At 37.8% G+C, this 15323-nt stretch overlaps 1 protein-coding gene across 4 annotated transcripts in view; it reads right to left on the bottom strand.

The window, feature by feature from the left end:
- LOC128614479 (piezo-type mechanosensitive ion channel component 2) overlaps positions 1–15323 on the bottom strand; it is a 140011-nt gene that overhangs the window by 77694 nt on the left and 46994 nt on the right. For all 4 annotated transcript variants that reach the window (XM_053635814.1, XM_053635786.1, XM_053635804.1 and 1 more), the window contains one exon: positions 8054–8096. In XM_053635814.1, the coding sequence (XP_053491789.1) occupies positions 8054–8096 (43 nt within the window). The remainder of the gene's footprint in view (positions 1–8053; positions 8097–15323) is intronic.

Raw genomic sequence — 15323 nt, 5'->3', positions numbered from 1 at the left:
TGCCGAATTCATAAATCTGGCCTTAAAAGACTGGTCAGAAGGTATGAGTAATTTTTACAAGCTTATATTAATTAACTTGCACTAATATTCTATTGATTCTATAATAACGACAATCGGGGGGAGCACAGGGGTGTGGCAGGGTCCCGGTTCAATCCTGAGCTTGGGTTCTTGTCTGTGTGCAGTTTCTGTGTGTGTTCTCTGTGGCCTTCCTCCAGGTTCTCTGGTTTCCTCCCACCTCAGAAAAACATGCCGGTAGGTGGATTGGCTAAGATAAATTGCCTCTACAGTGGTGTTTGAAAGTTTGTCTATTTATATACATTTTATAATATATATATATATATATATATATATATATATATATATATATATATATATATATATATATATATATAAACCTAAATCATAATTTTTCACAATTAAAAAAATGAGACAAACATATTATACTTGGTCATTTCTTTACTGAGGGAAATGATTCAATATTACATATCTGTGAGTGGCAAAAGTATGTGAAACTCTAGGGTTAGCAGTTAATTTGAAGGTAAAATTAAAATTAAAAAATTTTAAATTAAATAAAATTAGAGTCAGGTGATTTCAGTCAATGGAATGACAATCAGGTGTGAGTGAGTGCCCTGTTTTATTTAACGAACATAGATCTATCAAAGTCTGATTTTCACAACACATGTTTGTGGAAGTGTATCATGGCACGAAGGCATGAAGGAGCTTTCTGAGGACCTTAGATAAAGAGTTGTTGAAGCTAATCAGGCTGAAAAAAGGTTATAAAACCTTCCCACCAATCCACAGATTGTGTACAAATGGAGAATATTCAAGATCGTTTCCTCCATTTGTTACACTCCCCAGGAGTGGTCGACCAACACAGATCACTCCAAGAGCAAGAAGTGTAATAGTCCACGAGGTCACAAAGGAACCCAAAAATGTTGTGTATGGCAGGGTTGCAAGGAGAAAGCTACTGCTCTCCAAAAAGAAGATTGCCGCCCTTCTGCAGTTTGCTAACAATAATGTGGACAAGCCAAAAGGCTACTGGAAAAATGTTTTGTGGACAGATGAGAACAACATAGAACATTTTGGTTTAAATGAAAGGCTATATGTTTGGAGAAAGGAAAACACTGCATTCCAGTATAAGAACCTTATCCCATCTGTGAAACATGGTGGGGGTAGTATCATGGTTTGGGCCTTTTTTGCTGCATCTGGTCCAGGATGACTTGCCATCATGATGGAAGAATGAATGCAGCAAGACAACAACCCTAAACACACAACTAGTTAAAGAAGATTAAAGTTAGTGTTTTGGAATGGCCAAGTCAAAGTCCTAACCTTAATCCAATAGAAATGTTGTGGAAGAACCTGAAGCAAGCAGTTCATGTGAGGAAATCCACCAACATCCCAGAGTTGAATCTGTTCTGTACTGAGGAACGGCCTAAAATTCCTCCAAGCCGGTGTGTAGGACTGATCAACAGTTACCAGAAACGTTTAGTTGCAGTTATTGCTGCACAAAGGGGTCACACCAGATCCTGAAATCAAAGGTTCATATACAGTACGTTTGCCACTTACAGATATGTAGTATTGGATCATTTTCCTCAATAAGTAAGTGACCAAGTATAATATTTTATCTCATTTGTTTAATTGGGTTCTCTTTATCTAATTTTAGGACTTGAGTGAAAATCTGATGATGGTTTAGGCCATATTTACACAAAAATATAGAACATTTTAAAGGTTCACAAACTTTCAAGCACCACTGTATGTATGAATGAGTGTGTGAGTGTTTGTGTGCATGGTGTCTTGTGATGGACTGGTGTCCCAAAAAGGGTGTATTTCCACTTCACTCCCAGTGTTCCTGGGATAGGCTCTACATCCAACACAACCCTGAATAAAAAGCAGTTATTGAAAGCGAGTGAGTATAATTGTTGATATGGTAAAGGATTCTGTGAGGGGATGTTTATTTAGGATTTCTGGAAGGAGTCTCCAGTGTCAGCACAGTAGCAGTCAGAGCTAATGCTTTTCAACTTGGGAAAGTCTTCAGGAGTGAGGGCTTTGTAGTTTTGGTAACATGACAAGCTGCATTGTTTAGTCTTATTACCTTCAAGAGAAAAATAAAGAGGCTGGTGATGGGCCGACTGTTTATAGCTGCTGTAACATAACATAACAGGAACTAATTTATTTAGATTTTCCACATAATTAAAAAGGTTTTTTAAAAAAGTTATTTAATAAATTGAAAAAATAAATGCTGCAATGGTCAGCCAACAGGCCACATCGCATCTCCCATTCACTGATTATTTTCCTTTAACAGTACATCCTGTGATGTTTTATTCCTTACTTACCATGAATAACTGAATGGTATGCCAGGATTTTAAAAGATTACACTTATTTGACTTGAATCTCATTACTTAAAGCAAGTAGCAATGCAATATCAATCAATTTAATGACTTCTTGAAAAAGGCTGTTAGCCCTGAAGATGAATTATTTCTTATTTGAGCCTTCTCCAATTTGTTTGAAACCTGATTGCATGCTTTGATCTGGAAACACAGCTAATAGGAGTAATTGACATTCAGTAATTGTCATCTTTCGGATGTAAGGCTACCAGTTGTTCCGCTGTCAGGAGAGACACACGCAGAACTGATGTTCCCGGATTGTTTAGCAACAGGCTGACCTCCTCAGGGAGAAATAACATGCACGTAATTTCCCTTTCCAGCTCCGCCAGTAGCTTCTAGTCAGCTTGGTTGCTGACTGAGCGAACACCATACAGACGAGCAGAATATATAAGTGACAGATCATGGGTAATATTTTATTCTTGACCTAGCAAGCTTGCACAGAGATCTGGATTAATCCTCACACAAGTCTTGCTTTAATCTAGCTCAGATTTATTCGGCATGGTTCCAACTTCCTGCTACACTTTGCTCTGTTTATCCCATCCCAAGAAAATGGAGGCCTGGCTGGCTTCAAGTCTCAATCGTTTTAGCCTTGTTGTTTGCAGAGTGAGTCAGCGAGGCCGGCAAAGCCACAACGTTGCACAGCGGTCTGTTTCAGGACACTGACAGCTCACAAACACACCCCGGTTTTCTTGTTTTTAGCTTTGAGCTTCCCAGACACCCTCTTCCAGCTTCATGGAACACCTAAACATAGACATTTAACAAGATTGAAGGAAACTAAAAGAGGGAAAGTACTAATAAAATGAAGGATGAATCATCAATCTTCATAATACACTGCTTGTTTTGGCCATATTGATTAGTTGATAAATAACCAGAAATAACCACATGATCATGACTTATTCTTATTTTCCAGGCAGATCAGAAATTCAGCTGATGATAAGCTCTGAGTTCTGGAAGGCTCTCTGCCTAAGTTAATATGGTAATGAGGTTGGCAAGTACACATTTTAGCATTAACGCCATGCTCACTTCCCGCTAATCCCTAATAAAGATCTCTGAGTGCGGCTTTTACTGCTTAATAATTTTCACAGCAAATAAGAAACCGTCCAAATACATGGGGCAGAAATGGCCACCGAGACTTTTGGCCGCTTTCTGTCCAAAGCCAACATGCAGCACAGTGCTACGATTCAGGGCTCATATGGCACTGAGGATAGGGAAGTGCCTGTTGCAATCTCCCTTGTGTTTTAATGACCTTTATCATCAGTTCAAGCAAAACAATGCACCAATACCATTTATATAGGCAATCTATCCGATTTATTTAGACAAAGTGTTTAATAGTTCTTTTATTATTGTTATTATTGTTATTATTATTATTATTATTATTATTATTATTTCATCAAGTTGTCATCTGTATCCAATGATGATTGGCTTCCTAAATAATGATCAGCTATTAGAAGGCAATAAGTATCTGTGAAATATGATTTATTAAAAGGAATAGATTCTTAATACATCTGGAAACTTTAAACAAACCTTAACGCTAAATACTAGACAAAGCAATATTTTGAGGTAAAAATAGCCTGTCTGAAGATATAGTACAACATTTAGAGAAAAAAAGAAATTCCAGGAAACTGATAACATTCACCTGTTCTGTTATTCTGCAGGCTTCAGAACATGACAGGAAATGCTGATCGGATTAGCCAAAACGTCCAAACTGCCAACAACAGAATCTACAAAAGCCTGCTTGATCTCAGCATGCCCCAGCATCAGATATGCTCTTATCTGATTGTGAAAGGAAACCTCACCAAAAAAATTGCAAACCTTCTCCCATAATTAAAAGGTAACTTCAATTTAGTCCACTAGGTTAGACCAGTTATGCTTAACAGTAGCTTGTACTGTGACTTGTGAATGGTTGTTTATAAGAGGCAACCCCCCCCCAAAAAAAACCAAAACATATTCCCATGTATTTATTCAGAGGCTCAACATAATGTTTCATGGGAACTTGTTTTGTGAGTCAGAATCTGAGGACCTCAGGCAATTTAGTTATTTGGAGGATTTTTAAAACAAACAGCCATCCAATAAGGCTAAACCAAGGAACAATAAATAGACACATTGTCCTTTTTTGCATCATGTAAATAAAAAACAGACAGAGGATAACAGGATGTTCTTTAGTGTAAGGAAGCATCTTTTTCTTTGCTGATTTATTTACGGATGTGGACATGCATACTATGTAATTATCTAACTACTGCGATCATTTCATCATAGTACATGGGCAAATGGTCTGTTCTGTTCTTCTACAGTTGTTTTTTTTTTTAATCAATGGGCCAGTATAAAGCGGAAACTGAAGATGAATGATTTAATTTTTATACCGTAGCGTTGTTGTTGTCTTTGTACAATTTCCAGCTGTACAACTTCAATGAGTCTGTGCTCATCAGACTCCTGTTCTTTGCTGACAGGAGTGAAACCCGATGTACATAGTCTTCTAACCCATCCGCCTCAAGGTTTGATGTGTTGTGCGTTCCGAGTTGCTTTTCTGCTCACCACACGAGTTACCATAGTCAGCTCAAACCAGTCTGGCTATTCTCCTCTCACGGAACGTTTTTTGTGTGTTTTGTTTTGTTTTTTGTGTATCAACCCTACGGACTGTTGTGTGAAAATCTCAAGAGATGAGCAGTTTCTGAAATACTCGAATCAGCCCATCTGGCACCAACACACACGATTGGCTGATTGGATAATTGCATAAATGCGCAGGTGTACAGGTGTTCCTAATAAAGTGGTTGGTGAGTGTACATAGTTTATGCAGAGGACATTCCAAGCACCCTAGTTTTCACATGCCGTGATGCACGTAGGTGAATAAAATGCCTTTAACATCCATCTTAGTCACTAAAATGTAACATGAAGGTGGTTTCAAGTTGAGAATTAATCCTGGTAATTGGCATGTCATGTAGCTGCAAATAGCTACTAAAGCAAACAGCGAACAGCAAAGTACCTGCTGAATGCTTGGCAGCATGCTTAATGTATTCTTTTATAGCATCTAATGAAATGTTTGCTCCATGTGCTCTCAGGTCTTTAGGCCCAGGTCTGAGCACAGCTCGAGTTCAAGTGGAGGCCATTTTTCACCAAGCAGCTCTCAGACACCCTCGGCTCGCTGGCATTCAACAGAATCATTACTCATCCCTCTCTCTCCACTTGCCACTTCCAACCAGAGGGAAGCCAGACAGCCACCATGGTCGAGCCACAGCAGTCCCCAGGAGCTGCTCATGGTGGCCAACAGACACACAGCCAGTCAAATAATACCAATAATACATACTAATACCAGTCCAGCAAATATGATTATAAAGAAAGAAAATGAGCCTGGTTTGAACGGTGCCACCTGTCCTAAAGACTAATTTAATTACACGCATCTGTTGCCAGTCATCTTTGAGAGTGCCGTTTAGAGCTTTGATTTCGTGCCGTCTAGGCTGCTTTTGGATGGTGCCTACTACAGAGATGTGGTATTTGTTTTCATCTCCTAATCTAACTTTGATTAACGTTAACTTTAATGCAGCGAGTTCAATTAAGAAATGGCAGTGTGAGAAATAGTCAAATCAAACCCAATAAACAGACAGGATTAGTTTTATAGGGCATATTTGAACATTTTATTTGCCTGATTAACTTTTTTTTTTAACACATTTACGCTGTGGTTTAACAACAATCTCAAAATATTCTTTAAGGTTTATAAGCTGTGCTTGACAAATTCTTTTCGGAGCATAACATGACCATTATGCAGGACACAACATTTATGTTTCTGTATATTAAACTGCTTTATGCCATCAACTGTTTCTATAGGCTTCCACCTTGGTGGAAGAACTATTTAGGATACTACAACTAATTTGTTTTAATGCTACTGGTCCATTGGGTTACTACTGTCGTACAGATCTGGCAACCCTCGTCACAGCACATATACTGTAGTATGTCACACAAATTCCTCACATTTAACAAAGAAATTCAACACACTAAACATAATTTTTGTGACATTTTGTTTTAGTTTAGTCAATGAAGAGAGTTGCAGTTGACCATATAAATGGAATATACAGCAGACTTTACATTAGACTAAAATGTACCAGCAGATGTACAGTACTAATGTCCTCCATATTACTCACTTGTTCTGACGTGAGACTCTTCATTTAGTACAGTGTGTCCCAAAAGTCACCATACACAAGGGAAATTAACACTTTTTAGCAAAAAGTCTCCAAAAAACTTTCATACTTAGTTTATATTATTTGTTGATTGATTTTTTTTTTCAGATAGCGCTGCCTTTTTCAGATAAAATGCCTTGTCGCAAGGTTGCGATGGACATGCACTTACATGCATATCACCAGATGTGTTAACAAGAGTTCATCATGAGTGGGAGAGACGACGCCGTTTGTGTTTACAAAGAAATGGCAATCATGTAGAGGAGGTTTTGGAATAAAGTTACAAGTTGCTAAATAGTCTTAATTTCTCATCAGTGTGGAGACTTTTGGGACACCTTGTATATCTTCATTTATTAACATATTTTCTGTTTCTTCTTTAGTCCCGAGCTTTATGCTCTATGGTTGACCACTTTTATTATTCACAGCGACTTTTAAACTAGGGTTAGGAAATTTGGGCCTTCATGCAGAGCACATGCAGAGGTGCAGATTACTTGATACAGCTTTAGAAAACTGAACTTTATTGACAGACCTAATGCATTTTGGGGCTGCATGAAGTCGTGTCTTGTGTAGCCTTCTTATGTGCGCACATCTGGCCCTGCTTGTGTGTGAGCGTGTGTGTGTGTATATGTGTGTGTGTGTTCTGCTAACACACAGTTCCTCACAGTTCCTTTTTTTACAAATAACTGCCTATTTTTCCTGTTCTTATTTTATAGCTCTGTTTACAGTCAGGCCAGTATGTGTATGTGTGTATGTGTTTGTGTGTATGTGTTTGTGTGTATGTGTTTGTGAATGTGTGTTTGTGTGTGTTTGTGTATGTGTGTATGTGTTTGTATGTGTTTGTGTAGGTGTGTTTGTGTGTGTGTGTATATGTGTGTGTGTATGTGTATGTGTTTGTGTGCATGTGTATGTGTGCATGTGTATGTGTTTGTATGTGTTTGTGTATGTGTGTTTGGGTGTGTGTATATATGTTTGTATGCATGTGTTTGTGTGCATGTGTTTGTGTGTATGTGTGTGTGTTTGTGTGTCTGTGTACGAATAACTGCACAAATACTCAGTGTGTGGCCCTTGCTTGTGGTTATGTGTATTATTTGGCTCTCTATTAGAAGTTCTTTAACTTGGCAGAATGTATGTGAGTGTGTGTGTTGTGTGTATTGGGTAGGGGTAATTCTTTCTTCCTCTGTTCTTCCGATAAGTATCCTACACTTGTGTGTGGTAGGTTAGTAAAATTTGTCGGCTCCTTTAACAGCTCTGTGCTTGGGTTGGATTGGATTCTGCCTCACTCTTGGATAAAAGCGACTGTCCTATGAATAAATGTTCTTTTCTTCTGTTTTCATGGCTTGATAAACTATCCTTCAGTCTAATATCCTGGCTTGTTGTGGCAAAGAAAGTGTGGTCTCCAATGAAAACATGCAGATCAAAGCAAACAATAAATTGTCTGTTGTCACAGTTCACATGTAAACGCTGTCCAGCTGAATTTATAATCTGGAAGCAACACACTCCTACCTTTCAAAGCCCAGCTGTCTTATTGATTTCTCCCATGATGAACCTGCAGGAGAAACAAAAGCAGAAGCAGGATTTTGAGACACAAATAACTTAATGAATATAAAATGTTGACATATATAACATCGATATAAGAGTATACAACAGCGTAGAGTATAGATATGTCTAATAATTAAATTCTGTATAGTGCTTATATACAAAGGCAATATAAAATTAATCATAATAGACCTGATTTAACTGTGTATGATTATAAATACTTAATGTTTATATGTAATCTTTAATTGTTATGCTACCAAGTGTCTATCAAGGCTTACATAAAGTGAAAAACTTTTTTTTTTTTTTTTTTTTTTAAATGCACACAAGCTGCAGTATTGTCATTTGATAGAAAATGGCCACTTAAACCAGGGAGCATTCACTTCTGAGTACGTCATTCAATCCTAGAAGTGCTGTACAGAAGGGCGTATGAGATGTACACACTGTATGTAGTGATTCACACCTCATTTACAACATTTCACTGATAGAAAGCATGTGTTTCAAATCGCAACACATACTCTGGGAGCTGAGCAGCTTCACGAGTCAGAGGCAAGCTGTCATCTCACAGGAGGCCATGCATAACGAATTTCAGCCCCCTTTTCCCCACGGTTTCTGCATCACGCTCAATGTGATCGCGAGAATAAAAGCACTGAAGCAACATATCCACAGATGACATACTGTGACTTCTTGTTATGATAGAGAGTCTGTTGATTATACTGAAATTCAGTGTGAGTATCCAGAAATGTGTTTACACGCACACTCTCCGGCCTTCTTAACACTCTGTGTGTGTCTGAGAACGGCTGATTTGAACTTTATGCCTTCCAAGAGCAATGAACAGACAATTTCATGTGATCCCTGGATATTTAAAAGAAAATTCGGTATTTTTACAGCATGTTTCAATGTAATCTCTATCTACTAAATCTGTAACATATGCACGATTACCACAGACAAGAATTTCTCTACGTTTTCCTGCATTGAGAAAAGAACAAAATGTCCGTCTACTTAAAATCCCCATGAAATCAAAATTGCCGTTTTGTGGCTTTTAGTATGAATATGTTAGCCTTAAGGTTATCTATAAGCTAGTGTGCTCCAAAATAATGACAAAAGTCACATTTAGAAGATACACGCATTCAAAATCTACAGTCTCTCTCTACCACCAATACGGATCAACAATTCTGATGATATCATTCTGTACTTCAGCTTCTCATCAGATTTTCTGTCCAATCAAATGCTCTCTAGATTCTGAAGTGTCCCGCCTCCAACATCATACAAAAATCCTCTTGCCGAAGTTGCCGTCGGTGAGCAAGAGAAATCATATCAGCGAGCATGGGTTGTGAATGTGTCTTTGGCTGTTCGAATGCACACGTTTTATTCAGTTTTCGATTGTAAGTTGGTTAAGACGGAAATGGCTTGAATTCATTCACTTTATTGTTCAGGCTCGAGTCCGATGTACTAACTGTCAAGTACGGCTTAGCCCAGGCTGTGAGGTAAGTTAAACGCTAGTGGCCATTTAAAAATGGGGAGGAGCCTCTCGATGTCCCACCCCGACTTCCTATTTCCGTGGAAATTACGTCAGCACATTGAAGGCACATACACAGGGACTTTAAAACTCACTTATACTGCAGATCCAATGGCAGTTGTTGGGAAATCAACAAGATGTATATATGCAAAACGTATTTTTATGCAGAACAGGTTCATGAATTCTTTAGTCAAAGTTGTTTGAAAAGTTGGTTGGCGGTTACAGTTTATCAGTGTAATGTTGATAAATGAAAGAGCCGCGATTTCCACCATATTGCACATGGACAATCCCAGAATTCCTTATTACTGTATTGCTCCAGTATTGGGAAGCTGGATAAAACTCCAAGAGATCAGCTTTGTTAAGACTTTTTCTATTATTTTTCTCAGCTTGAGATGTACTGTATTGTTGCATTTGAATTTGTGTTATATAGTCACTTTTTTAAAACCACTTATTCCAAAAAAAATAAATAAAACAATCTACCCTTAGACTCCCATTATAAATGGAGTTTTCTCAGTATGGTAAGACATGCTGCAATTCTTGTCTGTGGTATTCTCACACACACCACAAATGCAGAGATTAGGTTAAAATGTGTGAGTGTATTCATTTTCAGTAACCGCTTTATCCTGGCCAGGGCTGCAGTGGATCCAAAGCCTATTATGGGAACACTGCACACAAGGCAGGGATATACCCTACACAGGCAGGGGACCATTTACACCCACATTCCCACCTAGAGCAGCCAATCCATCTATGAGCATGTTGCAGTGAGGTGTGAGGACCCCAGAGAACCCGGAGGAAACCAATATGGACACGGAGAGAATTTTCAAAACTCTGCAAAGAAAGTAACCTGTGCTAAGGATCAAACGGAGGACCCTGGAGCCATGAGGTGGCAACACTACTTGTTATAACACTGTGCCATCCATGACAGATCCAATACGCTATTAACTTGCTAAGGTTAAAGTTAGTGTCCTGTAGTGCAGTTATTACAAATGCTTCATGTCAAAGTGAAAAAAAAAAGGTGCTGACATATTTCTGTAATGTCTTTGTGAACTTCTTGGGTTTTTTTTGTGTAAACAAGTGTCACAGGTATCTCTGAATGTTTTAGTTTCCGAGCTGATTGATAACTGAGGACGGTATTCAGAGTCAGCGGATTTGAAAAACTATGCCAATATTTACATGAGGAAAGTTCTCCATATTTAGAGGGACAGAAAGAAAATATAGTATGTACATGGGACAAACTATATGGTCATGCATTTAATTTGAATTAAAAAATGCCAATGTTTTAGCCATTTCGGTTAACACTATTGCTCTTCTCTTTCTAATCCTTAAAGTGCACGTATTATGGTTTTGAAATGTGCCTAATTTCGTTTTAAAGGTCTCATAATAGATTTACATGCATCCAAGGCCAAAAAACACTTTAACATGCTCATAATTTAAATTGCAGCACTACCTTTTCCCCCCCAGTGTCACAAACGACTCATTCGATGATTCGTTCTACAGGATTCGTTCTAAACTCCTCCTTTCCGAGCGCATACTCTGTTCTGATTGGTCAGATGTCCCAGTCTGTTGTGATTGGTCTACTGCTGTCAGCATGTATCAAAAAGGAAACGCCCACTACCATAACGAGTTTCAGGCGGGGCTTTTTTTTGTTACAAACCTATGTAGGTTAGTACAGGAAGTAAAATCTGGAATTACTAACGACTCGTTTCAGCTGTTCAGAATCGGTTCCTTCGTTTGCAAGTCAATAACTCCGTTTGTCATGCAATTTGAGTTTTGAAACTTTGCAGATTTTTTACATTCACAAACAGCTACGTATATAACACACTATAGTATATAACATGAACATCACGTATATAACACATGAAAGGTAATATTTGAAAAACCATAATAGGTGCACTTTAAAGTTTTATGCTGTTACTTTGTGTTGTGTACTTGTAAAGCAACCCTGGGTGTTAGATACTAAATATAGGCACTGTATATGTAAATGGAACACATAAGTAAATAAATCAAGGTGTTCAATGAAAATGGTTTAAATGATAAGCTGACCAACCACTTGTTTGCTACACTTACAGCACACTTTAATTGAATTCAAAATTGTATCCATAAAATTTTGGACCTTTATGTAAGGAATGTCCCTGATTAAGAAATTACGATGCTGTCTCCTCTGAGAAGAAAACAACAACCACTTTTTGTAGACTTAGTAATGAATTTATTAATATTGTCTTATTTATGCACTTAATATTGGTCTCAAATGGCATTCCCTACTTTTCTTTAGTATATTTGCAGCCCAAAATGGAGTTAATACTGTCTATATCGCACAAGTCACGTCTATATCGCACGTTAAGTTGCACATAAATGAGACACGTCTCTGTTATAAGCAAATTCCACTGACAGTTACGTCTGCATGTACGTTTAAAATCTGTACAACATCTGAATATTGATGTGTATAATTTTGAGCTTTAATCCTCACTATGTTCAATTAACTCAACTCTGAGCATACAGTAGTGGCGAAATAACTTGTGTTGTAATCTTGAAGATATTTCACCTGTACATACATACAGTATATTAATAGATATTTCATCAGTTCTTCAGAAAAGTGCCAAAGAAGACAAATGTGTCAACAAAAGATAAAATACTCTGCACAATAGACAGTACTGTTCAGGTATGTTGCATTACACTGACAGGTGTTAAAACCTGTGTATATACAGTGCACTCTTGCCATGTTGGTGTGGTATTGAATATCACAAGCATCTGCACCACCTGTGTGTGCCAAAAGCAACACATCATGCACTGGTACAGTATTGCTCTGGACTGATGATAGAAAGATGACATTATCCACTACAACAGACAACTGTGTCATACTAGTACCTGCACCTGACATGGGGATCTTAATGATTTTAAAGTACAATATCTACTGTATATTGATCTTAACAAGAATAATATATGATATTTACTATATATATATATATATATATACACACACATGTATGTGTTCTCTAAGGTTCACATGCTATATGTACACATGCACAGCACATGATGTTCCCTTTCTCTCTCTTTCTCTCTCTCTCTCTTTCTCTCTGAGTGTCTTTTTTTCATTATAGTTTTTTTTTATCATAGAGTTACATAGTGCAGTGCCTCAGAGCAGCATTAAAACTGGGAGCAGAGCTGAAACCAGATCCATGAGGTACCTTGATTTTGGATCGGTTTCCTCTTCATTAATGCAAAGGCTTGAGTCAAGATTTACTCAATGACAGACTAAAATACCAGCTCAACATCCAGCCAATGTTTTTCTATCGGTGCTGCATGAAACTTCAAAGTTTTGGGTTCTGCAGAAACTCAACTCCAATCTGGATCTGTGTGCTTAAAGCTCCTGAATCCCCTATCCTCCTATAGCCATCTCTCCTATCCTTGTATCTAGTTTTTCATTAGGTATAGTATGCTTGTGTTCTTGTTCCTCAGGCAGAAGTGTTCATCCTTAGTGCGATTACACCCATAATGTTTAGCTGCCTAGCTTAGAAAATCATAGCTTGTACTAATGTTTTCTGTCTCATGGTGTATTCTGACTTTTGGAAGACATTTTGCTAAAAATATTCATTTCCCCATGTATGTAGACTTTTGGGACACCCTATATAATCATCTGTGGTATCATATTGTACATTGTACTATTGTACAGTTTCCTGATGCAACTCACACTCTTAAATCACTGTTACTGTATACTGGATGTGGTATTGCAGTATATACATGTGGCTAGGTTTGGTTTCAGTTTGACCTTTCTGAGATTGCCTTAGATATCTCTTCAAAAACAAACAACACACACACAAACCTACTTTAAATATTGTTTTCTACTTTGCATATTACATAAACAAGGCGATATTATAATTTAAAGCGTATGATTATACAACACCCATGATTGAGGGTTGCAGCAAACAGTGATTCTTTTTTTTTCTTTCTTTTCTGTTCTTTCAAACACCTTTTGTAACTATCCATGCATATCTGATCCTGCATAGATATAACTACAGTAATTTATAACTTTAATCTCTGTAACCTTTTCTGTTTCTTTCACTCTCCTTGTTTCTTGCTGTCTAAGAAGTGGTGTTTTGTCAGGTGTGTGTGTGTGTTTGTGTGTGTGTGTGTGTGTGTGTGTGTGTGTGTGTGTAGGAGAGCAGCTGCAGGATCAGCTCAAGGCCTCGGTGCTGAATTTAAAGACAATAAAGTTCAGGAAAGCAAAGAACACAGGATGGGGTATAAGTCTAAATAAAGCCTGTTCAATTCAGAGCGTGCTCATTTAATAACAATGTTCTATGCAAAGAATAATAACAAATGTTGATGCCAATGAGCCTCTTGGGCAAATAAATATGTTTCTTGCTTTCTGTTCTTTTTTTTTTTTTTTTTTTTTAAAGTTGGTATGAGATGCCGCACTGTCATATACAGCTACAATGAGAAATAAATAAACTGGGCGGTCCCTGCCTTTCCCTGAAATTGTACGCTTTTGTTGCTCAAATACCAAGCAGTTCTGAAATTATTTTTATAAAGGCACCTGCGGCGTAGTTGCACTAAAACCAATCCCTCGCAGAAAGCGAGTGGTTTCTTATTGTTGAAACAGAGCCACTGCCAAGGCGGAGTGCATGCCAAAGCTCGGCAACGAGTCTAGTTAAAAAAAAGTGTTACTGAAACCAGACTTTTCATAGGACTAAGGAGAAAAATATGACACTAAACAAGCAGAGGCAAGAAAACGAAATGCTTAAATATCACAATTCCAACTCCAACTAAAGATAAAAACCCTCATTTCAAAAGTATTAAGATTTAAAGTTTAAAAAGGCTTTTCAGTCTTTTCAGCAAGAGTATGTACGTTTCACATGTATATGTCTTAAAAAGAAATACACATCTGACATTTGACATTGACATAAGACAGTTCTTCATAATATGCATTATTGTCACTGTCACTTAATATCGTGAAACAACAAAATCTTATAACAAGAATAGAACCAAACATTAAGAAAGAAAGAAAAAAAAAACTTCTAACAATATATGTTTTGGAGAGCATCAAGACTGTAAGCATCTACACAAAGTAGTGGAGTCTTTGTGAATGAAATTCTATCCAAGACCTCTCCACCCTTGCGAGATGCACAAATACTGTACTACATCATTACCCCAACCTCGTGTGGGTAATGATTTAAATCTGGCCATTGTTAGAAGGCTTCATATAAATAAATAAATAAATAAATATGGGTTAGAGTATAAATACGCAGGCGTATTTTTAGAGCCAGTGGGTTGTGCGTCCTGGGGAAGACGATTCTTATCGTGCATTTTTTCATAAGCTCTTGATGACACACCAGAACACACTGGGAGATTGTTGTTATTATTACTGGCTGCTTTTCAACTTGGGGACGGTTGAAAAGTCAGGATTCTGGCACCGGGACAAAGCTACTGTAGCTTACACATGCGCCAGAGAGGCAAACAATGGCTTATTAATTCACACCAAGATGTCATGACAGGAGGTCACAGTGAGGAGGGAGACAGAGTTATGTCTCATTAGTGGGCTTAAAAAAATGCTTTCACATTCCACAATAAGCGTTTCAGTTTGGCTGGAGATGTGTAAAACTGTGCTCGCCTGCCACAAGAATTTTTACCGTCTGAGAACTTAAAACCATAGGAACCGTTTTACGTGATTATGCATTGCTCTTATAGGTGGAGTCAAACTGATAAGCAAACCATATAATTACA

The sequence above is a fragment of the Ictalurus furcatus genome, chromosome 1 (genome assembly GCF_023375685.1).
Source record: "Ictalurus furcatus strain D&B chromosome 1, Billie_1.0, whole genome shotgun sequence".
Lineage (NCBI taxonomy): Eukaryota > Metazoa > Chordata > Actinopteri > Siluriformes > Ictaluridae > Ictalurus > Ictalurus furcatus.
Note: the sequence above shows the minus strand (reverse complement) of the source record. Positions and strands in the feature narration are given on the sequence as shown.